Source organism: Mastomys coucha, chromosome X (assembly GCF_008632895.1).
Source record: "Mastomys coucha isolate ucsf_1 chromosome X, UCSF_Mcou_1, whole genome shotgun sequence".
NCBI classification, from domain to species: Eukaryota; Metazoa; Chordata; class Mammalia; order Rodentia; family Muridae; genus Mastomys; species Mastomys coucha.
In genome coordinates this window covers 153,187,895-153,214,961 of record NC_045030.1, presented here as the reverse complement: position 1 = coordinate 153,214,961, position 27,067 = coordinate 153,187,895, and the positions used below count along the sequence as shown (strand labels likewise).

General features: G+C 40.7%; 1 protein-coding gene across 1 annotated transcript in view; it reads right to left on the bottom strand.

Annotated features, from left to right (window-relative positions):
• The window catches only part of Sh3kbp1 (SH3 domain containing kinase binding protein 1), a 359,863-nt gene that overhangs the window by 82,029 nt on the left and 250,767 nt on the right, over window positions 1–27,067 (bottom strand). Inside the window, 1 exon segment of the mRNA XM_031370222.1 lies at window positions 16,031–16,125. Within this exon segment, the coding sequence (XP_031226082.1) occupies window positions 16,031–16,125 (95 nt within the window).

Below are 27,067 nucleotides of genomic sequence, written 5' to 3'. Positions count from 1 at the left end.
CACCATCTTGTCCTAATCAAAGAGAAGACCTACTGTAATCAAGCCTGCCTAGTGGTCAGCTGACTCCCTAGCACAACTTTCTAGACGTTATCCAGCATGGCTACTTTTGTGAGCATCTCTGGTGGCTGAGTAATGATTTTGAGGAGAGATCGAGTGTCGACCAATTTCAGCAAGACTGTCGAGTGAGCCTCAGAGTGCCTGAGGAGAGCCTCACACTCTCACTTCGCTCACAAGAAAGAACTGCTGTCGAAGATTTACTAATGAGTGTCTTCTGCATGGAGCTTGGGAGAGGGCTGCATAGACGCTCTGTGGAAGCTGAAGCCCAGGAGCAACTCTGCTCGGCTCCCATCTGTTAACACTTCCCCAAGAGATGCAATTATGCTGTATGACTGAGACTGTTGTTGCTCAGAATACCCTGACCCCAGAAGCCAACTACTAAAGTAGGCTCATCCATAGCAGGGTTCATGAGGTAGCAAGGAGAAAAGGGAACTATATGCTGTCTCCATGTTGGAAGAAATGCTTGCAGACCAGAGGTAATTGGGGAGGAGGACTCAGACACACAAGAAACAGGAAACTCAGGAAAATATCACAAGTCCACTCAGGAAAATGCCATATTCAAATGGCAACATGCACTAGGTTAAAGAAGCCATTTGTTCTTCTGTGGTTCTAGGAAGCTCATCCACTCCTAAAAACTCCTGGCCTTTTAAGGCAATAATTTATATACTTTTCTATACTAATGATTGATTTTTTTCATTTAACATATTGTATAACCAAATGAATAGCAAATAAAAATCAAGATGCACATTTGCATATGCTGGTGTCTGAAAACTGTAGACTTACAAATGCTTAGAAATGCTGTAACAGCTATCCAAACCAATGCTGCTTCTTTACATGGTAGTTATTTATGATTACAGGCTCTCAAAAGAGCCTGGGTTTTGTTATCTTCCTAGAAAGAGTATTGACTTTTATTATGGAGGGATAGTTACTTGCTGATCAGCCTGGCCAGGCCAAGCTTGGTTTGGGGCTCTGTTAGACTACGCCCAGGATAGCATGATTCTTATGTCTGAATTTCCTAGATTCTCAACTGAATGCTAGAGATGTTCAGTATCCCTCATTTTTCTACCACATGTAACCAGAACTGTGATGTCTATGACCACTGGTAAGCTCTGGGATGCCTGTGTAGCTCATAGCCCTCCAAGTTCTTGCTTTCTCCACAGTCTTGCTGGGGTATGGCCCAATATAATATTGGGATAAGATCCAAAGAGAGTTTAGATCTAAGATCCATAGACTTCTAGAATTCTTTTTATGCCTCAATTCTCTACAGTGCTGCACTGAGCAAATTTGAGCCTTCTCCACAGCTTGCATTACATTTTCTGCTCCCTCTGTCCCATGAGACTGCTGTTCCTTGTTTGGGTTTGGCCCCATGCTGTAATTTATAAAACACCCCAGGCAAAAAGTCACTTTAATGCTCCCCTTCTCTCTAAGATCATGTTCGTGTATTATGTACTGTTCAATGGCTCTAAACAGCTACTCTGTATATTTTGTTAAATTTCAGAGTTCTCTACAGCAAGGGGGTAGGTTTATCTAATACCCTTCATTCTGGTGTTGATACAATCAGAAGTTATATTCTTTTTAAAGGATTGGTTCTTTAATTGGAGTGAATGAACTGTATTTGAGGCGTAAGAGAACTCTAAGCTTTATCTTTCCTAATCTGAGCTATTGGAAGGGAGGATTCTATCCTAGAGTTCCCTCTTCTATTTTCTAACAAAGAAGGTGAAATACTCTCTAAGATAAAGCATAGCCTCTGTTAAATATCTTAATATAGGAAAATAAATGTACCACCTAACCCTTTTCTGGTGCTGCACACATAGAAAATGACACTGTATGTGTAACATAGTGCTAGAGGCCAAAGGCTGATGGAAGCCATTATCTGGGGCTAGAGGAAGGGAAGTTGCAAACACCTTTGAATGCGCCTTGGCAGGCTGAGCTGATCATTGCCTTACCCTCTCATAGCCTGTTCACAGTTCATGGGTTAGGAAATGCTACAGAACTTAACCTTTAGTCTAAGGGCCCTAAGAAATGAAGACAAGAAGCCCAACATAAATCTCAGTCCCCATAGAACAGTGCTTCTCACCCTTCCTAATGCTGAGACCTTTTAATACAGTTCCTCATTTGTGGTGACTCCCAACATAGAATTATTTTCATTGCTACTTTATGACTGTAATTTTGCTACTGTTATGAATTGTAATGTAAATATCTGTCTTTTCCAATCATCTTAGGTGATCCCTGTGAAGGGTCATTTGATCTCCAAAGGGGTCATGACGCACAGGGTAAAAACCACTGCCATTGTGAGACTAGAGCTCCCACATGCACGTAGAGTCACAGACCAGAATGAAGAAGGCCTAAGGATTTCAAAAGATTATCAAAAGCAGAAGGCCCAAAGGCTTCTGTGATAAGCACTACGTTCCCTCTCTTACAAAAGGTGCTTCTTAGCCAGGCAGTGCTGGCTCACACCTTTAATCCCAGCACTTAGGAGGCAGAGGCAGGAGGCCAGCCTGGTCTACAGAGTGAGTTCCAGGACAGCCAGGGCTATACAGAGAAAATATCACAAGTCCACTCAGGAAAATGCCATATTCAAATGGCAACATGCACTAGGTTAAAGAAGCCATTTGTTCTTCTGTGGTTCTAGGAAGCTCATCCACTCCTAAAAACTCCTGGCCTTTTAAGAGAAACCCTGTCTTGAAAAACAAAACAAACAAACAAACAAACAAACAAAAGAAACAAACAAACAAAAGGTGCTGCTTCCTGGAGCCTCTTCAGAGATCAGCCTCTAACAGAAGCTGTCCTGTTGGCCTAGCTCCAGGCTCAGTGCTCTTACTGGGCACCTCCTGGGGTTGTCAGGGCTTGGCTGGATAGCTAGAACATAACTGAATGAAAATGAGGACATGACCATTCCTAGGTATAGTTGAGGTGAAGGATTTATTGTAAGTATGAGGGAGAAAACATTCAGAGGCATCTGGAAGGGTCCAGACTGAACATGGCCAGCAGACTGAAATGGGCCATGAGAGGAGACAAAGTTGAGAGAGCAAGAGAGGAATAGAAGGGAGGGGGACAAGAAAGGAACCAGAAGCCAAGAGAGCATATAGTCAAAATGATGGAGTTATATAGGACTCAGAAGCTTGGGTTAAGTGAGGTGTACTGGCTGGTTTTGTGTGTCAACTTGACGCAGGCTGGAGTTATCACAGAGAAGGGAGCTTCAGTTGGGGAAGTGCCTCCATGAGATCCAGCTGTGGGGCATTTTCTCAATTGCCCCTTGTGGGTGGTGCCATCCCTGGGCTGGAAGTCTTGGGCTTTATAAGAGAGCAGGCTGAGCAAGCCAGGAGGAGCAAGCCAGTAAGGAATATCTCTCCATGGCCTCTGCGTCAGCTCCTACTTCCTGACCTGCTTGAGTTCTAGTCCTGACTTCCTTTGGTGATCAACAGCAATGTGGAAGTGTAAGCTGAATAAACCCTTTCCTCCCCAACTTGCTTCGTGGTCATGATGTTGTGCAGGAATAGAAACCCTGACTAAGACATGAGGTCCAGCCCCTGGGCTGGAGAGGGTGAGGGTATGGGTATGGGAAGTGCTGGAAAGAGCTACAGGTACTGAGGGGTACTTGTCCCAGGCTTTTTGAGACTTGACAATAAACATGTGTGTGTGTGTGTGTGTGTGTGTGTGTGTGTGTGTGTGTGTGTGTATGTATATTTTTAACTTCATCTGAGGAACATGTAATCTTAAGTCTTCTCAAAAACTGTTTATGCTTTAGCCTTTTTTTCTGAATAACAATATTATGCCTTCTCTCTCCATAAGGTTGCTTTGAAAGCCCAAGCTCACATGGAAAGGATATGATATAGACAGCATCTTTCCCATGTCTTTGTAATCTGACTTTAAGCATGGACATATAAACTGTAGGAGAGCATGTGAGTAAGCCATTCACAAAATAAAAAATCAGTTAGGGGCACTATCACATTTCTTTCTGCCCTTTTAAACAAAAGCCACTATTTGAACTTCTGTAAGTTTTCACAGACATTCTTCATTTTCTCTCCGCTTGGTAGTTTACATTGAGATGACTGCTGTATGGTCAATCTTCAAAGCCACTTCCAATGGCATCTGTGCTTCCTCTACGACACACAGCTAAGTGCAGCTTACTTCTCAAGGACATGCATCCTGGTGCTGAGTTTTCATTCTCTTTTATAGTTAGAGAAAGGCATGGCCTCTGCACTCAAAAGCATATCTTCCTTCCATTAAAAGGACGGCGGACGTGGCAGGAAATCATTTTGCCACATTGATAAAGACAGTGCCTTTCCCACAGCACCTTTCCTTCCATTTTGAGAGATTTTCTTAGCTGCTCCATCATCTTGAGGATATGCAAGGAGGGCGGTAGATTGGAAAAAGGTGTTTATGCTCATTGCACAGGAAAGGACTGGGAAGGAATGGAATGAAAGGGCACAGGCGTGCTCATCCTGGAGGTCAGAATCATCAAGACAACTGTGGGAGCCAGTAGGAAATTCCTGCCTCCTCTTAGCATTCTCCACTGGGACCAATATGTATTTCTTTTAGGAAGCTTTTTTTCTCCCCCATTTGGAAAGCTTATTTGGTGGCCTAATAAACTGTGCACAGCTTTTTTATCTACACTTAGATGATTTAGCCAGTGCAGTGGGTGAAAATTATAGATCTCAGGCTGGACTCCAGCTCTCTGCTGGGTCTACCTTTATCCAGAGGATTGTGACAACATCTGCCACTCACCATGGGGGGAGAAAGGGCACAGGCGCAGGGGCAATGTAAGAGATTCATGACGTTATACTACAAAGGAATTTCAGGAAGACTTGGGATAAAACCAAGGCCTTGCAACATATGCGATTATTTACTGGCCAGAGACTAGAAGAATACTTGTGACTCTGATGCTTATGTAGTCGAACCAGACCCACAAATAATTCACTTAACAATGTCTTGGAAGAAGCAAAATTTTCAATTTTGCTGACATTCAATTTAACATTATTTTTGTATGTGTAGACTGCCTAACAACTCTCCTACACGTTCATGAACAACTATGTTTTACATTTCACATGTAGATTTATCATCTATTTTGAATTAAATTTTGCATAACATATTGGCTTTAGATTAAATTTCATGTTTCACTCATGCCAACACCATTTTTGAAAATGTTTAAAATTTAAAAAGTGTGTGTGTGTGTGTGTGTGTGTGTGTGTGTGTGTGTGTGTGTGTGTATGTATGTACACAGCATGCCACTACACAGATGTGGAAGTCAGAGGACAACTTCAAGAGCTGGTTTTCTCCTTCTACCATGTGGGTCCCAGGGATCAGACTCAGGCTGTTAGACTTAGAGGCAAGTACCTTTATCCACTGAGCCACCTTTCTAGACCAAGATTTAAACTCTTAAGTGTATCTTTGCATTTCTGTTGAAAATTAATTAGCTGGATTTTCATGGGTCTACTTCCAGATACTCTTTTTCAGAGGTCAGCAAACTACAGCCTATGGGCCAAAAGCTAAGAAAAGCTAAGAATAGTTCTTACATTTTTAAATGTGTTTTTCTTTTAAAAGAAGAATACATTTTCAAGGAATGTGAAAATTACATGATATTCAAATTTAGATGTCCATAAAGTGTTACTGGAACTCAACCAAACACACACATTTACCTCTATGGCTGCTTTTGCTCTACAATGTCAGAGTAGCAGTTGCTGAAGAGACTGCATGGCCCACAAAGTCTAAAAATACTTGCTTTCTGGCCTTTTACAGAAGTTTGCCAAGCCCTCGTCTAGGACAGGAGGATCCTTGTAAGAATCCATGCAGAATCCCAGGGGCTCTCTAAATGCCAATATCAGAAATACTAAAAGGGTAGAAGCTTTAAATAGAACCTTGAAAGCCCTGAGGAAAGCAGAAAAGGAATACATTTAATCGCCTGCTACTCTCGCCACCTAGGGCTCCAAACATAAAAGTCTTAAGTAAAACTCACTTTTAAAATGATAAATTTTACTTCACCATACAGTTAACTATAAAATGAGGAAATTGTGAGTGTAAAAGATATTTATTTTAATGACTTCTTACTTAAATATCTCCATGAGTCATAAACTAAGGAAAATTATTTGTAATATGAAAAAAATGACAAGTTAATGGCATGCATATAGAGTATTTTCTAAAAATCAATTGGAAAATGATGCATAAAGATTTCAAGCTCGGTAATAATTTTTAGAGTGCCAAATTAGCAGAGGTTAAAAGATATTAGCAGAGAACAAAAAGAATGGTAATATCCAGGGATGACAAGGATTAAGAAACATTCATACATACTCCTGTGGGGAGACTAAATTAGCACCATAGCTTAAATGCCTTCAAAATACACTGATGCAGCATTACATTTAGCAATTTATCATCAGGAAATAATAGCTGCTAACGTTTATACAGTAGTTACTATTGGCCAGGCTTTCTAAGTGCATTGCCTATTGTGTTAGTCTGTTTTGTACTGATATAATAGAATGCCTGACACTGGATAAATGACAAAGAACAGATTTAGTTCTTACAGGCAAGGCGGGACACCAAAGACTGAAGGGCCTGCATCTTGCAGTATTATCCTAGGGTAGAAGATGGAAATGCAAGAAAGGATGGGCGAGAGAAAGGGAGGGGGGCCTGAACTCATCCTTTTATCAGGAATCTACCAGGGCAATAATGAATACATTTTCACAATAATGGCATTAACATAAGCCTGAGGCAGGGCCCTCATACCCTAATCATTTCTTTAAAGTGCCAGCTCTCAATTGTTGCACAGGAAATTAAGTTTTGAATGCAGGAACTTTGAGGGATCTATTCAAACCACAGCACTCAGTTTAATTCATTTTCTCTTTGCAACACCAGGAAGTAGGGATTATTATTGCCCATGATTTACCGATGTAGAAACTGAGGCAAGAAGAGATGAGCATCTTACCCAAGGTTGTATTTATCTAGGAGAACGTGGCAGGGATAAGGGCAACAAGATGGCTCAGTGGGCCCAGTGGATGAAGGAACTTGCTGCCAAGCTTGATGACTTGGGTTGGATTCCTGGGACCCACAGGGTAGAAGGAAGGAAATGACTCTTGCAAATTGTCCTCTGACCTCCACACTCACACTGAGGCAGACTCATGCCTCCCATATACCAATAATAAATAAGTGCAATTTATTTATCTATTTCAATAAATGCAATTTTAAAAAATTTAGAAAGTGATGAGAATAATTATAGCTTGGCCTAGACAGATGGCACAGTAGTCAAGAGCAATTCTCACTCTCACAAGAGGACTAGAGTTCAGTTTCTAGCACCAAATCAGACAGAACACAAGTACCTGTAACTCCCACTACAGAAGTTCTAACATCCTTTCTGCCCTCCGTGGGTGTGTGTGCATGAACATACACACAAAGAAATAAATTTTAAAACAGAAATAGACAGAAGCGTTTCATGATGTTACTGCAATTTAAGATTAGCACGTTGGAGTATGGCAATCAGACTGAATAAGTAATCAGAGGTCTTTTTAGACAGTTTCATATTAAGTAGGGAAGACATATGAACCTGGGAATTTGTGTCATCCTTAAACTCACTTAATCACTATAAAAAGAAAGGAACTATATTAAGAGCCACCCCAATTTGGAGTGGGACGGTTTCTTGGCTATCAGTAAATCAAAAGGACTATTTCCCCCTCCATGCCTTAAATTTTCATTTCATGTAAAAGTCTGTCTGAAAGGGTATATACAGAAGCACAGTGCAGAAGAGTTTCTATGAAATGCATTTAGAGAATCATGATCCTCTTATCCATCCCAGTACCCAATTCACTTTTAAGAGGAATAGAGATAGCAACAAGCGCCATAACTTTGGGTTTTTAATGCTCTGAGGGATATATACATTGTGACTTACGTCTCAGATAAGGGCATACACAGTCTAACAAGATGGGTCATATGTAAGGAAAAATATTCTATAATATAAACAAATCATTTGCTGAACACTGACGCTTTTCAGATGTGTGCAAACCCAGATGCTTCCAGACCTGCACCTAACTTCCTCATTCACTAATAAAACATGTCTTTCTAATGGTGCTGCCAGCATGTCATCTTCTTCAGGGTGACACCTGCTAATTTACTCCTCACCCACGGACCCTCCTTTAATACTAGCTTTTTAGCTCTGCTAAAAGCCTCAGCAATTCTGAGAGAAAGGGTCAAGGCCAGCAATCTATTTAGTTGAGTGGCTTTTTATACCAAACTAAAGATCTTTCCTCAGATCCCCGGGACTACTTACATCTGTCAAAGCAACCTTACTTCTTGCAGGAAGCAAGGGGGGCCTAAAACATCTTCCCTGTACATAGACATTTCAGTTCATTAATGGGCTAATGAAAAGAGATGGAGGAAGTGGAAACTAGGCATTAGGCATTAAAACATTAGAGCATGTCATCATTGAAGGACTCAGAAAGATCAAGCCTGGAGTCTTTCTTTATTGTCATAGTAACAGCAAACAGAGCTACAACCCCCAGACCTAGAATAAAAGAATGCCACTGAAATACACTTTATATGGGAAGAAAGCAGAAGATAGCAAATGGAGAGTGTGCTTGACACACAGAAAGAACTGACAGTAGGGAGTGTGGGTGTGGTACAGTTGGTAGAGTGCTGGCCTAACGTTCACAAGGGCCTTGGTTTCATCCCCAATGCCATGTAAAGCAAGCATAATGTTACATGCTTATAATGTCAGCACTTGGAAGGTAGCAAAAGGAGCATCAAGGTCAACCTTGCCTACATAGCATAATGAGTTTGATGTGAGCTTAGGCTACATGAGACCCTGTCTTTAAAAAAAAAAATCTTATAACTAGTGCCGGATGCTTTATTTGCTAGCCTCTGGTATCTATCTAGTAGGAGCATTGTTACACTATTACAAGGTAACTCAATTCTCAGTCTCTCTCTCTCTCTCTCTCTCTCTCTCTCTCTCCTTTTATCTGTGTGTTTTAGAAGATTCTATAGTAATATGTGTGTGTGTGCATTTGTGTGTGTGTGTTTAAAGTTTCTACAGTAATAGGTTTCCATGTGTCTTCTTTAAAAGACCTTTGGTATTATTTATCCATAGGTGTAGAAGTTAGATCTGGTTCTTACTTCCAGCCCCAGGCTCCCAGAAATAAGACTCAGAGTCAAAATATATTTACAAATTTCTTGGCCACATAGCTAGGTTCTTCTCTGACCAGATCATAACTTAGTATAACCCATTTACTCTCATCTAATTTCTGCCACATGGTTGGTTACCATGTGTCCATGTGTACCATGTGTCCATCCCATTACTTCTTCTTGGGTAAATTTCCCCATGCCTGGCACTATCCCAGAATCCTTTCTGCCTCTTGGATGTCCCACCTCCTATTTCCTGACTAAGCCACAGGCCATCAGATTTATTATTGACAGGTGTCACATCCATACAGTACACAAGATATTCTCTCCACAATAAGGAAAAATATATACCACAGCCCCCTTCCTAAGGCTTAGAGATCTTTGTGGAGGAGGGGATAGAAAGAGTGCAAGATCCTGAGGTAGTGTATGGCTCTAAGGAAACACTGTCTTTTGGACACTGCATGGCAGCTGTGCATATGAACTCAGAGCAGCAGCAAGAGCATGTACAAAACCTGTGCAAGCCCAGGCCAAGGCAAAGTGCAGCAAAGAGGAGTTTCATGCATAATTGCCCCCTCCCCCAAGCTGTGGGGCTACTAGCAATTGTCAGATACTAGAAGAGGGAGAGATGGTTTTCTCTGAGAGTATAGCTCTTGCTATGCCTCTCTAGTAGCCAAGAAGATTTAGATAGTACAAAATTAGCATTGAGGGATTTTAGAACATGACACAAATGGGAGGGAGGTGAATTATAGAAGGGTTGGAGTAAATATGATCAAAACATGTTATATTAAATTTTCAAAGAATGAATGCAAATATTTTCTACATAATTGACATTAGCCCTGACTGGTTCATCCTTCCTTTTTGACTGGCTAGCTGGAAAATGATAGATTTTATATGTCAGAAACATGGCAATATCATGGTAATATTACTGTTCTGATTAGTAATAATAATACCATTAATTAAAAAGGAAACTCCAGATGCTAGCTCTGGATATCAGGCAACACTGGTTGCTTCTCAATGAGTGGGTTATAGTTATCCCTGGCAGAGATGCACCTATCACAAACATCTGACAACCCCACAGGGAATAAGCTCTGTCCAGAGTTACCACCCTGTCTGGCCCCCATATCCCAAGATCATTTGACAGGGAGTCAGAAGACATGCCTGTCCCAGTTCTTCTGGTGACTTGCTGGGGAGGTTTTTGAAAGAACCATTTCTACACTTTGGATCTTTGTTCTTCTGTAATCTGGAAAGGACACTCATCATCCTATGTGACTCCCATGCCTGCTGTGAGGATGGGGCAAGACGCTGGGCTTTGGATAGACCACTAAGGAGAAAGAAATAGGGCTGAGGGGTCTTAACTTTTGCTAATGGCTGCCCAGAATCCAGGACTGAGAGGCTATGGCCTTGCAGGCATATTTAGAGAGTATTAAATGTTCCAGCAAACATTGTCTGAGAAAGAAGGGGAACATGGAGACATATTAAAGTAGCAATGAAAAGAAGCTTGGTAGGTTAGCATTTAATTCTGACTCTAACTTCACAGTATGCTGAGCTCCAAATATTTAGAACTAGGAAAAAGCAAAGTCCCAGTTTGGAACTTGTATTCACCTTTGTAACCCTATCAGAAGCTTCTGGCACATCACAAATGTATTTCAGTGAATGAATGAATTATTCATTAAATAAATAATTAAATGTATTCAGTAAATGAATTAATGAATGAGGGTTGTAAAGGGAAGAGGATAGTGTATAAATTAATTAAGTTGGCTAAATTAAATAAAATAAATACGTTAAAATTGCTGCCACTGAGCATCAGAAGATAATCCTTATGATCCAAGGAGGCATTGTATATTTCTGCAGTTAGCAGTGCCAGTGCCAGCAACTACCTTTATGTAGTTCCATGGGTCTCTCTTCCTCTTTAGGGTATATCTTAGTTTTCTTCTATGAACATCAGTGGTATTTCACATCATCTAGCTCTATCCCATTCCTGTCATCCCCACCGCTTTGGCTAACAACACTGAATTCCTAAATACTGATTCTGATGTTTTCAAATAGATTTCTAACAATGAAGAGTGCAGAGCAGAGGAACAGGCTATCCATGAAAGTTGTTTTATGAGCACTGTTTTCAAAGGGGTTAGTAGGAAACACTTCCTCCTAAATTCAGGGACGGGCAGAGGTATTGAGAACATAATCATAGTTCCAGTAGGGCTTATTCTACCCTCAGTGTGTGCTTGTCACAGAAAGCACGTGTTCCAGTAGCAGCTACCTTTGCTATAGAGCCATAAATTTGCTCTCTAAAGCTGCCCTTAGCCCTTCTCCAGGGAGCTTCTCCAGGTAGAAACCCAGGGCTGGGTGGGTGTTGTGGGACATGCCTGTAAACCCAGCACTCTAGCAACAGAGACGGGCAGGAATCAGGAATTCAAGAGCAGACTCAGCTGCATAGTGAGTTTATGGCTAGCTGGTGCCACAAAAGACTCTGTCTCTAAATGAAAAAAGGGAGCCAGTAGGTGGTGACACATGCCTTTAATTCTGGCACTTGGGAGGCAGAGGCAGGCTGATCTTTGGGAGTTGGAGGCCAGCCTGGTCTTCATAGTAAGGACAGCCAGGACTGTTACACAGAGAGACCCCGTTGAGAGTGAGTGAGAGAGAGAGAGAGAGAGAGAGAGAGAGAGAGAGAGAGAGAGACAGAGAGACAGAGACAGAGACAGAGACACAGAGAGAGACAGAGAGAGACAGAGAGACAGAAACAGAGAGAGAGACAGAGAGAGTGAGACAGAGAGAGAGACAGAGAGAGAGAAAGAGAGAGAGACACAGAGAGAGACAGAGAGACAGAGAGAGAAAATGAATGAATTTTAAAAAGGGAAAAGAAAGGAAACCAGAAACCACACCCAGAGGCTCTAACCCTTCCTGAACACATTCTGAACATCAATTAGAATGTGGGATGGAGGCAGCAGAACCACAGACACAGGAGCTATTTTTAAGGGAATCGAAATAAAAAAAAAAAAAAAAACAACTAAACACAGGTGTGTTCTGCACAAGTAGAAATGTTCCCAAATCCACAAGCCTTCTTTCTAAATAAACTAAAACCAAACCCAATTGCCACATCTCATCCTAGTATCCAGGGACACACAAATAGTTCAGGTCTTTGCACTTTATTTCAGGAACTACAAAGGGTTCCCAGACACCCACTAAAGGTGTCTGATTCCTTTTCAAGAAAGCCATGCAAATGACAATCTAGAGCTGAAAAGGAGGCTGGTGCCTGTTCTGTGACTCTTGCCATGGTGCGGAAAGCAGGGCAGAGGAAATTACCTTGGCTGAAGGCAAAAGGAAACATCCGCAGCATGTGGGGACAGTGGAGACTTAAATAGCAAATGGAATTGAGATGTCAAGAGTAACCCTTCAGATCTCTGACCTCAACTCACAGATACAATAAATAGGCACATCAAGATGCATATTTAAGCAGTTGTGATGAACCTATTCATTTTATGATAGCTTATAATCATAGAAATCAGTTTCTGGGTGACTCATCAACTTAAAAGAAGAGGTAAGAATTTCTCTATAGTGTCAGCCAGATTTTTACAGGCATAGAATCCATTTTTTCTTACTTTCAGCAGACAAAAAAAAAAATGTGGTGTATTTTCTTTCTAAATTCTTGCTGAAACCTCCCCACTGTGAATTCTCAACTATTGCAGGTGGAGTTTTAAAACCACATTTACCTACTTAATGTCACAGTATTCATCCTTAACAGCAAACCCAGAGCTCACAGTTCCTTTTGCTGAAGCTTGAGAAGAAAAAGCCAGACTGGAAATTGGCAATAGCTAGGATTATGATTACCATAGGCAGATTCACTCCTGTGGGACAGGCCTCATGCCCAATGTCTTAATGAAGAGTCACACTAGGTCTATGATATCAGCTTTAAGGCCCTTGCTTAATAGCAGAGGAAACTCGGAGAGGTCAAGCACATGCCCAATGATACGTAACCAGAACCTGTGATGCCGGGAGTCAAACCTTGGTTTCTCTGAGCTAGAAGCCTATATGACTCAATATCTTATCATGTTCCGTTCGAGGTCAAGATTGGCAGAAATTTTATGACAACAAAAATAACATCAGTATCAGGAGAGGATAGTAAGAGACCTGTTCTCTCAGAAGATCATATAAAATAATAATACAAACAAGATGATTGAACACAAATGATCTTAGCTAAGCAGCAAGCTCATAATGTACTTCATCAGTGTGAGTTAAGACTGTCTCTGATATTAGCTATCAAGAAAGCAACACATATGCATACACATGTCCAAAAACACACTAAAGAAAAAATGCTTTTTAAAAGAGAAAACAATTAAGTGGGTAGTCAGAGGCCATCTCTACAGGAATGTACATGCCCAAGGTCAGTTGCATGAGGACACAGGAGTAAGATGGGAACAAATGGTACCAAAAGTTAATGTACCAAAGCCAAATGTCTGAGAGAAGTAGTATCATGTCCCCAGACTGGATTTTACCATAAAAGAGAGAAAAGCCATTGAAGACTTTGGTTGGTCCAGAGGTCACAAATGAAAAACTGTTATGAAGCGTCAAAAAGAAAGTTCTGGAATGCTAAAGATGGGTGGTGGAGCTGGAAAAAGCACCCCCCCTATTCTTTACCATCTTGGGGCATTTCTCAGGAGTTGAGGAAAAGGCTCAGGCTATTTATCAGGCCAATAAAGCAAGTCTGGGATCACTTGCATACTCAGGAAGTTGAGTCGGAAGAGATGTTGGAATACACATGTGAAACAGAGGAGCTGGCACCATCACATTATATTAACAAACCTCTTCCAAGTGTGTTAACCTTTGAATCCAGAGAAACAGGGTGCAGCCCTCAGAGACACAGTCACCTGTTCATGGTTACCTACAAAAAGACTGGGACTGGTAGGTAGTGCTTGCTACTCAGACCAAGCTCTTCTTTACTCAAATCAGATTCCTTTTATGAGACTGAATCACAGGCTGAATTATTCAGGACAGGATGTACACCAGTGGTGAAGCCTGGTGGATAGAGTCTTAAAGTGAAAATCACCATCTTCAGGTAAAAGAGAAACTAAGGAGATATTCTCTTTTCTCAAACCATCGCAAATGTTATTAACACACTGGGTTTTCAATTAAGAGGCTTTTCCTCCCTCTAAAACCCAAACAGAAATACAGACAGTGAGTCCATTCCCTACCGCAAAGAATGGCAGTTACTTAGTTCCCTGATTCTCTGTCAGTCTAAGGGCAAAGTGCTCCTATTCCTTTCCCTGCATGACTAAAACCAATTATCAGTGTTAATTATTAAAGTATTTGCATTATGCTTCATGCCCATTTAACAACTTGCTTATCCCATTTGTTTGGTTACAGGACTGATTAAAAATAGGAAATGTACTATGTAGAAGAGAGCTGCTTCCTTGAGGGGGGCGGTAAGAAACAGGAAGTGCCTCTTGCAGAGAGGAGCAAGGAGAGCATCGTTCCCCTCCTCTCCTTTCCTCCTGTCACATTCAGCACCCACAGACTTACACTGAACTAAGTTAGGGAGAGGATAGCTCACAGGTTAAAAAGATAGACAAGTTCTTAGAAGGGGGAATAATTTATTACTCCAGAAAGGTGTTTGCCTAGCTGTAGTGTTATTGTTCTTCATATGACCTACAAACTACATTGTCCATGAGAGGGTCAACATTCTCCCTAAAATACAAACAAACAAACAAACAAGCAAAACAACAAAAAGACAACAATCACTAGATGGTTGAAAAGCTTCTAAATATCTGGAGGCCTGGGACACTTCTTTCACTGGCATCTAGGGGTAGCAACAGGTAATACCACAGCAGTCCCCTCCCCTCCTCCTAACAGCCACAGGGCCTTTCCCCATTCCAATTCTCTGTCCCCTTTCCCAGACCCCTGTATCGTGTATCCTTTAGACTGACAATGCTTCCCTATCCCATAAGAGCTCAGGTGACTGTGGCGATCTCTAAGTCATTCTGGTGTGTAGAGAAACACTAATGTGTTTCTAGCTACTCACCTGGATTTAAAAAACAAAACAAAACAAAACTATTTTCTACATTTTGAAGGCTGCCGGGCTTCTCATTGTACTCAACCATCATAAAATCCCTGTACTTCTGAGAAAAGCACTGTTTGTTCTAGGAACCACTTGACTAATATGACTTTTAGCTACCAGTGTGGTGAGCAGCACTGCATGAAAGGAAAAACAGCGTGTGGTCAAGACCTTAGCAAACTGCTTTGCTTCACACAGATTTCACTGCTCTCTGGGATTTTACAAGTATCTGGCTGAAATGATAATAAAATTATCCAACCTTTATAACCCAAACAAGATAAGCAAAATTCTCCCAGGTACTTTATCTGTCTTTGATCTGAATAGCAAACATTCTTTAAGGGTTTGCTGCTTGTGAGGCATGACCAGCCTTTGAAGAGCCCCTCCTTGAGTCCCTGATGACACAGGCCATGCAGCCCGGTCACTGTAGAAGGCAGAACCCACATGCCTTCTGGGTCATTCCTTCCAGGACAGACTCTTCTTCAGGGTCATGTAGATGTGCAGCTAGCCCTGAGTGAGGTACACAGAGATCTATTGGATTCGCAAGAAGGTTTATTTTCCAGGTCTTCACCTGAATAAAAAATAAGATGCAAAAATTTCCCACAAGTCCAAGACCATAAAACTGAGCGTTAAAAGGTCTAAAACAAGCCAGGCATGACAGTCATGTCTGTGATCTTAGCACTTGGGAGGCTAAAGCAAAAGTATGGTAAGTTTAAAACCAGCTTGGGCTATATAACAAGACTCTTTCTCAAAACAAAAGAAAATGGCTAAAATACACACTCCAAAGCACTTGACAATTTAGAAGTTGGGAGAAAACTCTTTGTTTACCTTATTGATGAGAGTCACTATATCGCCTTCCTTGATTGTCAATTCATCATCATTCTGTGCCTCATATGGAAATATTACTTTGCAGTAATCCTTGGCTGTAAGAAGAACAGAAAATAAAACCTTTAAGGTGTTTCATTTAATGAGCTGACCCAGTTGAAGGTACTCCCTGCCACATTAACCTCAAGAAAAGGTATGATCGACAGAATGTTATGGTTGCATAAGGGGCCACCCTCTGAAAGAGGCCTAAGAGTGCTTATGGTGGACTCATACATATTTACCTCTGCATTTTATCCTCACAAATAATAGAACGTGATGCATGCCATGGGATTATTTGCTTTTTGCAGATAGAAAGGCAAAAGATTTTTCTTTATCTTGAGAAAGGAAATGTGTAAACTACCTGATATTTTCTGAAGATATATGCATGGGCCAATCTGAAATTTTTTTCTCAATGCTTTGTTGCACATATTACAAAATCAGAAAGGGAACCTTCATATCTGTTATAAAGCCAACACAGCAAATAAAGCAATGAGGAATTACCTCCTACACCATGTATTAAGAGATAAATACCAATGCATTTGCATGTAAAAATGTCAACCACAAGCAGCCAACAAATACTACCAAAACATTTTTCTTTTATTCTTTTTTCCATTCCTTCCAGTCCCTTCTCCCACCTCCCATCTCCCCCAGATCAATTCCTCCTACATTTCCCTTCAAAAGAACAGGATTCCCAGGGATATCACTAAACACAGCATAACAATAAGACTAGGCACATACCCTCATAGCAAATGTGGATGAGGTAACCCAGTAGGAGGAAAAGGGTCTCAACACCAGGCATAAGAGTCAGAGATACCCACCCCAACTATCACTGTTAGGAGTCTCATAAGAACACCAAGCTACACAGTCATACAGTATATGCAAATGACCTAGCTCAGAACTATACAGGGTTCATGAAAAGTGCCAAAATGATTTTATGCACCTCTGTATGGGATGGGTGAACTTATTCATGTATATTTCATGGACTCTATACAAACATACATGTTCATTGGTGGGGCTGTTTATAAGCAAGAGAATATAGAGTCTTCACTGAAAAGAGAAAAAGTACTTTGGCCATTCAAAATCAATTTAAGTATTACTGAGTAGATATTACTGATTTTAAATTAGCTCTATCAAAAAGCATCAGGTAAGAAGCCAGTGAAACACTTTATAATGGATTTGGGTAACGAAGACTGGGCAAACCAAATTTTCATGACTCAGGACAGAAGGTAGAAAGAAAAACTCAAGGAAATTACTATCTTCTAGAGCAGACATTTACTATATTCTCCAGCAGAGTCCAAAAGTCCCATGGTTCTCTTTGAATGTTCTCAGATATTTCCTAAGACTTAGGTTTCTTCGTGCATCTAGATCATAACCTACAACTCTATGCCTAAGTGTCAATTAAATTGTCACTAGTATATTTTATATATCTCCCTTTAATTAGAAATAACAAAACTTTCCCAAGCTTGAATTAGTTAGATTTTTCTAATGGAGGGAAAAAGTTAAACATCTTTAAATTGGATAATGACAATTCTTCACCAATTTTCCAATTGACCATGCTAGTGAAATATGACTTCCTGACCTCAAACTTCAAATATGACCATATATTATTGAAGAACTGTCCTGCAAAATCCCAACTCTATGGAAATCATAGACACTTTTTTGGAAAGAATATCAGTTACTCATGACCAACAAAGAAAGAGCACACCATGTTTTTCTGTCTTTCAGTGAACAGGTTAATAAAATGCTATCAACCCACTATGGATTAACTTCCCAGCAGCCATTTCCAGCCCTTCATATCCTACATGATAGAATCCTCATTTGCTCAGGTTTATTCTGTCCAGGAAAGTAATGTTCATCTTCCATCCAGGTACTAATGAGGACCAACCCTGTTTAGCTTCTGAGATCAGGCATATTCAAGATAGCATGGCTATAGACAAATAATGTTATCTTACTCCCCTTTGTTGCTGACTTGTTTAGGGGCAAGACATGATCTTCCAGTCAATGAAATCTATAAAAGGAAATGTTAGAGATGGCATTGCTAGATTTTGTTGCCTAGAGATGTAAGGCAAAGTCTTTGATCATTTTGTTTTGTTTGCACTGCTATAGATAGAACACAGAGCCAGGGGTATGCTAGTTGAAGGCTCTACCACTGGGACCCAATCTACCTGCTACCTTGAGGCTTCTAACACAGTTTTGCCATTGTTGGAAATCAAGATAACATTTGACACTGTTGTAATCATATGTGAACATTACAAAAAAAAAAGCCAAAAAATAATTGATCCTAAGTCCTGAACTACCTTTCAAATTTATCAGCTTCAGGAGACCCTTTTCTCTGAACCTCTTGCCATGCAGCTTAACAACTCAACTGTTTTTCACTCTTTTGTGCTCCAGTAGGTAGGTATTCACTCAAAACAGAAGCATACTAACATGAAGAAACTTGATACAAATTATCTCAATATTTTTCTTAGTACAATATGCCCCCTCACCATCACTCTCTACCAAAAAGAAGCCTCTTATTATGCCATTTCCTTTTCCTTCATCTCTTGCCTTCCTACTTCAGGGAACAGCCTCTGAGAGTATGCCGTGGAGTTCAATTGTAATCACCACAATGGAAATATTGCTAAGTTAGAGTTAATGTGCCTTTAATTTATTTCACAAGGCCATTTTATCTTATACTTACAATTTCCCTGTAAGCTAAGAAGGGCATATATCCACTACATAAAAAAGAAGGCCTTAATAAGCATAAGTTTAAAGGAGGGGGAAATAGAATATATAAAGAGATAAAGGAGAAACTAGAATAGGTGGATTAAATGGGGAAGGGGATATGAGAGTAGGTAAAGGAAGGAACATGGGGGAGGAACAGCTAACAACAATAGACATTTTAAAGACTACATGGAAACCTAGTACTGTAGAAGTTTCCTAAATTATATATATATATATGGAAGACATTTAAACATCAATATAATGGGGGAGACAATGCCCCACCCAGACATCTCATGCCATCAAGTAAAACTTCAAGTGTCAGTAATGAATTACTATATCTTGTTGAGTCATTGGCCAAAAGGTCCTTGCCATGTCCTGCTCCAAATATCACAGGCTATCACCAAGGCCACTAGTTGCTTTCCCCAACCCAAAGGGAAGGTCTTATTGATGAGGACAACACTTACTTATTTAATTGAACTAATGCACAACTAGACCTTTTACCCTTACTGACTAGAGTTCATGCTGCTAGAAGGTACTTTGTATTCTTGCAGTGGAGAAATATAATCATCACTATTGTCCTGCTACAAAATCTTTAACCTAATAACTGAGACTGCAAGATATACTGATGGGATTGGGGCACAAATGTTATGGGAGCAATTAACCATTGGATTTAAGACCCACTCCATATGACACTGCTAAAGTTAAGAACACAAGACTAGATAGGTCCTGGGCACTAGGGGAAAACCAAATACTATTGTTCTAAAATGATTCCTAATGGCATACAAGTATATCCATGGATCAATGTCTCACTCAACCTTCATCCAAGTAGCTTTTCTTGCAGTATATGGTTATTAACACAGAGACCCACAACTAGACAATGTACAGAGAGCAAAAAGACTTAGGAGCGTTCAGTCTTAAATTGGATGTCTTTATCAAACACCTTCTCTCAAGGCTCAGGGATCTATGCAGAAGAGGAGGTAGGAAGATTGTAAGAGACAAAGGTGTTGGATGACTCCAAGGAAATAATGTCTGACAAACACAACAGGACCTATGCACATATAAACTCACAGAGACTATGGCAGCAAGTACAAGGTATTCACAGGTTCAAGACAGACAGGGTTCAAGTACTGAGAGGGAGAAAGTAGACATGGGGTCCCACCCCTAACCAAGAAGCAATTTGCAAGTGATACCCATTGGCAAAGGAAAAATTAGTTTTCTTCAATGACGTAAAATTGTGTATATCAACCACATTCCCGGGCAAGTCATATATCCAGGAGTAGTTGGCCAATACAAAACAAACTCCATGATTTTTTGTTTTGATTTTAAAGAGAGAAAGGACATGAAGTTGGATGGGCAGGGAGATGGGGGAGATCCGGAGAAGTTGGGAGAAGAAAAAGAATAAGACTGTGGTAGTTTGAATAGGTTTGGTCCTCACGGAATTATGTGTTGAAATGCTTGGTCCCTAGGGAGTGGCACTATTAGAAGGTGTGGCCTTGGAGTAGATGTGGCTTTATAGGAGAAAATGTGTGTGTGGGAGAGCTTTGAGGTCATATATATGCTTAAGCAATGTCCAGTGTGGCAGTTTCCTCTTGGCTGCCTATGTGCATTCCAAGAACTGACATAGAGTTCTTGCATATTTCTTGATGATCACTTAGTGGTTTGTAAGAAGTAGGGGAACCCTCAAGGGACAGAAATTAGTAGAAGATTCTGAGTCAGGAGTCAGGACACTTGGAACTGGGCTCAGTCCCAGCTGGAGTTTTGTGGACTGCTTGACCTGAGACAACATCCAGCTACATGACATTGTAGCTTTGGATGAACACAATGTCATCAGGTATAAAATCAGAAACCAAACAAGGAGAAGCAAGGTTAGTTTGGCTATCTTTAGCAGAACATCTTAAGCGCATTTGAGTGTATTCCAAATCTTAAAGTTTAAACAACTCAAAACAATGCTGTTCTAATTAGAGAACTGAGTTAGTTGTTCCAGCTCCTACTTAGCACCTTAAAAGCATATCACTAATGTTCTGAGATCACACAGTACCATAATAGGTTAGACCTATGTTCTTTCCAGCAATGACATCTCAGCACTACAATCACAATCACTTCTAAGCAAATGTGGCCGCCAGTAGGACCATACTTAATGTCTTAGTCAGGGTTTCTATTCCTGCACAACATCATGACCACGAAGCAAGTTGGGGAGGAAAGGGTTTATTTGGCTTACTTCCACATGGCTGTTGATCACCAGAGGAAGTCAGGACTGGAACTCAAGCAGGTCAGGAAGCAGGAGCTGACGCAGAGGCCATGGAGGGATGTTCTTTACTGGCTTGCTCCTCCTGGCTTGCTCAGCCTGCTCTCTTATAGAAACCAAGGCTTCCAGCCCAGGGATGACACCACCCACAAGGGGCAATTGAGAAAATTTCCCACAGCTGGACCTCATGGAGGCACTTCCCCAACTGAAGCTCCCTTCTGTAATAACTCCAGCCTGTGTCAAGTTGACACACAAAATTAGCCAGTACACTTAATTATGATGCATTTTTTTTAAAAAGTTATCCTTACTTATGAAGCATTTTAGCCATTTAAATAGCATTTAACCATTGAGCAGTATCATAAAATAAAAACACATTGGTTTGCATTTCATAGCTTTAAGATATTCGCTCAAAAATAAATACATATTCAAAATCACTATTAACTTCAAAAGTATGATAGTAAATCTACTGTATGATAGTAAATCTACTGTATGTTGTTCTCTATTTCAATTCAAATATTTTCTGACCCACTACCATGCCATAGATGCTGCCAACTAGTTCTGGAGCCTGAGACTATGATATACAACGAAGACCAAGTAGAACTTCCTGTCCTTACATGGAAGTGACAGCCTAATGGTTAGATAAAGGAGAGGGGAGAAGAATGCCAAAAGGACAAGACAAATAGACACATCACTTGATGGCTGGGGTGCTGCTACCCTGTTTCACAGAATGGCAAGATCATGTGCATGCAGAAAAGTCTTCCAAAACAAGGGGGCATTTAATATGCTTTACAAGAAAAGGATGGCTCTAAATTCTTTTTGGACATGAAAAGACCCTAAGTTTTAAATAAGTAGCAAACAGATAAAGAAAAAAGGACTGAAATTAATTTTTGCAAGCAGGCATTTCCCATCAATTCATTAATTTGATTGATGTAGATAGTCTGAAATCAAGTAGAAATGGATCTACACATAAGCAGAAAGAAAGGCACAATTTGTATAGTAATTGAAATGACTTTGTTGTTACATTTTCCTTGAATGAATGATTAAAATATGTCAATGAATTAGCTAATCTAAGTCTAGATTCCTAACTTTCTTCTGAGAGCTTTTTGTCTTATATGCTTTAAATAATCTGATAAGAAGCAAAGTCTTTTTTCTTTCCAGAAATGAAACAAAACAAACCATACAAACACATTTCAGAGACTAAAGAGCATACAGCATGCAAAACTTCAGACTCCATCCACATTACTCCCAGATCAAGAGTTCCTCATGCCACTTTAATTACCAGCTTTAAGCTTTTTACTTTTAAAATATAATTGCATTTATCTATATTCCATTCATACATTTGTGTGTATGTGTACAAGAAAGTGTGTGTATGTGTGTGTGTATGTATGTATGTGTGTGCGCATGCTCGTGCATGCGTACTAAGCACAAGTGATGGTCAGAGAACAAGTGGTAAGAGTTGGTTTCTCCTTCTACACTGTGATCCCAGGGATAGACCTCATGGCTTCAGGCTAGGCAGCAAGTACCTTTACCCAGTGAACCTAAGCAAGCCTCACATTTACTATATAGTCCAAGTTGGTCTTGAACTTTGTGGTGATTCTCCTAACAGCCTCTGAAGTGCTGGGCTTGCAGATGTGAGCCACCACATGTGGCCAGCTTTCAAATTTTTAAGAAACTTGCTCAAGTAAGAATCATAAAGAACATCAAGTATGATTCATCCTTCCTCTCCTAAAATATTATTTCAGTGTCTAGATGTTGGGAAATTTACATGTTATTAAAAACAAACCATGAAAGGAACTGAACTCACATGCTCACATTCCATAACTCCCTCCATCTAGTTTTATAATGGATTAAAGAAAAAAAGCACCTTAAAACAAATAACCCCAAATCCTTCTTTGCTTTAAAAATAAAAACAGAACAAACAAAATAAATATGCTATAACACATACATATGAGGATATAACTTTAAATTCAGAACACTCACTGGACTCACTTTCAACCTTTGAAGGTGTTCTGAGCTCACTTTCAACCTGTAAAGATTATGAGCCATATACCCAGACTCTGGTAGATAGCTCTCCAGAGCTTATTGGCAGCAGTACAAAGGACCAGGTCATGCCTAAAACTGGAGTTTCATTTTCCCATGAGACATTATAAAAGAAACAGTACCACAGGCTAGGGGGATGCTCAGTGGGAAAAATGCCTGCTGTGTAAGCATAAGGACCCAAGTCAGATATCCAACACTTATATAAAAACTGAGCAAAGTCTCATGCACCTGCCAGGAAACCCAGTGCTGGGTAGCAGTAGTAGTAGTGGGGACGGGCGGGTCCTGGGGACTCTCTGTCCATCCAGTCTAGTTGAAATGGTAAGCTTTAGGGTCAGTGAGACTCTCAAAATTCAAGGTGGGGTGACTAGGGGAGACACTCAGTATTGTCCTTTGACTGCTACATGCACACACACAAGCAAGCACATTTTTACCCATGTGCATGAACACACACACACACACACACACACACACACACACACACACACAAACAGTACCAACTCAGTGATGCAAACTTTCCCTGGCATCATAATTCTGCCCTTCAATGGGTAAGTATTATCTAAGATACTGCTAGTTTGTAATTTTAAGCGGAGCTCCTGAGAACATAATTATTTAAAATTTCAAAGAAATATGCTTCACATGCAATATTGTATGTACCACCCACTACTAGGGTCTTAAGTTATTATGCTCAATCATTAAAATTCTGCAGCAAATGGATGACCTATCACCCTAAGTAAGAGAAATAAATAACATACGGGTATATGTCAGCCAAGAACAGGTTTCCTCACCCTACAAACACTAAAAACTTTTCATTCTCAGAGATTTTAATACTCTGGGAATACGTGTAAGGGTGGTAATCTATCACGCTCTATGGACAACAGACTAAGGTAACTAAGTCTAGTATTTGGCTGTCAGGGATCTTATAATCAAGTGGCAGAAATGAAGAGTCCATAAATCTAGTTCTTGACAATGCAACAGTGGGGAAGGGATGAGAGCCACACAGTTAACTCAAAGCATTAGAAATGGGATAATAACCTCCATTGTCAGAGACATAGAACCTTGTTCTTTGGAAATAAAATGGCAGTGAATTTGCCACAATGCTCTAGGAAACCGAACAGAGGGGCAGGACTTGGGGGTTCACAGCCATTGCCCATGGTCAAAACTGTGTGGGACATCTGCTCCCACAACTTCTTAGATCCCTTTCCTTGTATCTGAGTCTTTAAGTCTTGGTAGGATGAGGATTATATCTACTAGATAAGAACTCTGCTGGGCTGGAGAGATGGCGTAGCGTTTAAGAGCACTGACTGCTCTTCCAAAAGTCCTGAGTTCAAATCACAGCAACCATATGGTGGGCTCACAACCATCTGTAATGAAATCTGACTCCCTCTTATGGAGCGTGTACAGCTACAGTGTACTTAGATATAATAAACAAATAAATCTTACAAAAAAAAAAAAGAACTCTGTTAATTCCCATTACCAGGGAAGCTTAAAACACCCTGGTCTCAGTCCTCACACTTAAGTGGACAATGGCCTCAGACATAGGGCTTGAAGAAACAGATCACTGACCCCACCCTCAGTGTCTGACTTGGGGTAGGCCCAGCAGATTTGCATTTTGGAGAAGATTTCCAGGCTCTGTTTTTGCTGCTATTAGCCCTGAAACAGTGTGAGAATCATTGTCTAGTATTGTGTTGTATTAGGAATCTGGTAATAGCGGGGACTGGGAGGATGGACCAGTGCAGTGGTGGTACTGGGGCTGGTTGTGCTGCATGCTATATTTAGACAAGGCTTCCAGATCTGGATCATATTTTGAGCAGTCAAGGATAGCAGGAGAGGTCAAATATATATTAGGTTTGCTATAAAGTCAATAAATGAGTGCCAATTGTACATCAAGGAGAAGGGTAGTTGTAATAACACCCCAACAGAACTTACTATACAAACACACTATTAGTTTACAGCTGGGGCTCTGCTGTGTAAATATGTCCTCCAAAGGCCAGGCCTTTGTGAACTTAATTACTAATGCAAGAATGTTGGGAGTTGGTGCTTATTTGGAAGTTTTTAAGTAATGAGGATTGTACTCTCAAGGTCTAAAGATTATGAGTTCAATCTCTTTCCTTTAGGTGAATATGTGTGTGTTTGTGGAACATGCATATGAACATGTATGTATGTATGCCCACGGACATGCAAACAGAGACTAGGCTAGGATGTTGGGTATCGTCTTCTATTGCTCTTTGCCTTGTTGGAATAGGGTCCCTCAATGAATCATAAGATCACTATTTTGGGTAGGCTGGCTGGCTGGAGAACTATCTGAACTACTAAACTCCCAGGACCCTCCTATCTTGGTTCACCAACACTGGGTTTACTGGAATGGGCAACCATACCTGACTTTAAATATAGGTTCTGGAGATTTAAACTCAGGCTCCTATACTTGCAAAGCATGCATTCTTACCCACTAAGCCCTCTTGCCAAGCCTGTTTTGTTTAAGATAGCATCTCATGTATCCTAGATTAGCCTCAAACTCATATATAGTCAAGGGTGACCTTGAATTTCTGCGCCTTCTGTCTGTACTTCTAGAGTGCTGTAGTTACAAAGACATGTGCCACCATGCCAGTTGTACACACTGCTGACAACTGAATCCAGTATCTTGTGCCTAGTAGACAAGTACTTTACCCACTGATGCACATCTCCAACCTCTTATTCTTTCTGGCCCATGGGATACTTTTCACCATGTTTTAAAACAACTCAACATCCCTCACCAGACATGTTTCCTTTAATTGCCAAGTCCCCAGAACCATGAGGCAAATAGATTTCTACCACCTATAAACTGTCCAGTCTGTGGTATTCTACTATCGTAACAAAATACAGAACACATGAAGCTTTCTAAGGGAACATTAGCAATACCCTGAGACAGTTTTTATTTCCACAACAGGAGAGGAACAGGTTCTATTGACATCTATAGAACAGAGGGCAGGGATGCTGCTAAATACTCTGTGATGTACATAGGATAGTCCCCAGGATAGAGAATGATCTGGCCCACCCATAAGTATATTCAATCTGCATTCAGACTGAATTCAGACATGGAAATGAAACCTGGAATGTACATTACCATATTTGTCAATTCCAACCCAACAGCTTCCCTTATGAAGAAGCTGACTGTTCAATTGCCTTTGATCTTAGACACTGCTGGGAACTTGTCTTTTCAATTATGTCCCAAACATTAATTAGAACACCCTTTCACTTTCATGTTTAAAAAAGAAGCATTGTTTCAAAAGAATAAAATGAAAACCTGAGAAGCAAAGCCTTTCTGTTCTAGCTCAGAGTAGAGGCTGGAGCACTGTTCTCTCATCGGCAGCTTTGTCTGCTCAGATGAAAAGCTTGGAGACTTTGGGAGAAAGGCCAGCCATCAGGCAGACAGGAAGCCTTTCTTCTCCAAGAGGACTGAAGTTGAAAGGTCGATTTTCAACAACATAGGTAGCTGGGTCCCATCATAGGAAGGCCCTCACTCTGAATCCAGTGAACAGATGTATTGGGGTGATGAAAGGTGCTTCCTAGGAAGAGAGGGGACTTTGGGGGATTGACATTGAGGGCTCTAGTAGACAAAAAGATATCAGTGGGTAAAGAGATATGCTTCATATGGGATGTATCAGGTACAGTATGAGTGAGATTCGGGTAGAGGAAGTGAGCAAAAAAAAAAAAACACAATATCAGAAGTCATTTAAAAGTCTCCATTTGGAGTTCTGCAGCCAGTCCCACAACACCCAGAGGAAGCTCCACTCCCAGGCATTCTGACACTCTCAGGACCAGAGATGAGGAGGACCCAACATCTGTCCCAACACCGGAGTAACTGGGGCCAGCAGTACCAGGCACACAGGAACTCCACCAGCAGAATGGCTCCGGTTGCTTCCAGTCTCTCTGGGCTGGTGTCCTGAGCAGACTAGACAATGGGTGCAAGCTCTGCAGCAAGTCCCACAACACCCAGAGGAAGCTGCTGCACTCCCAAGTGCTCTAACAAGCCCAGG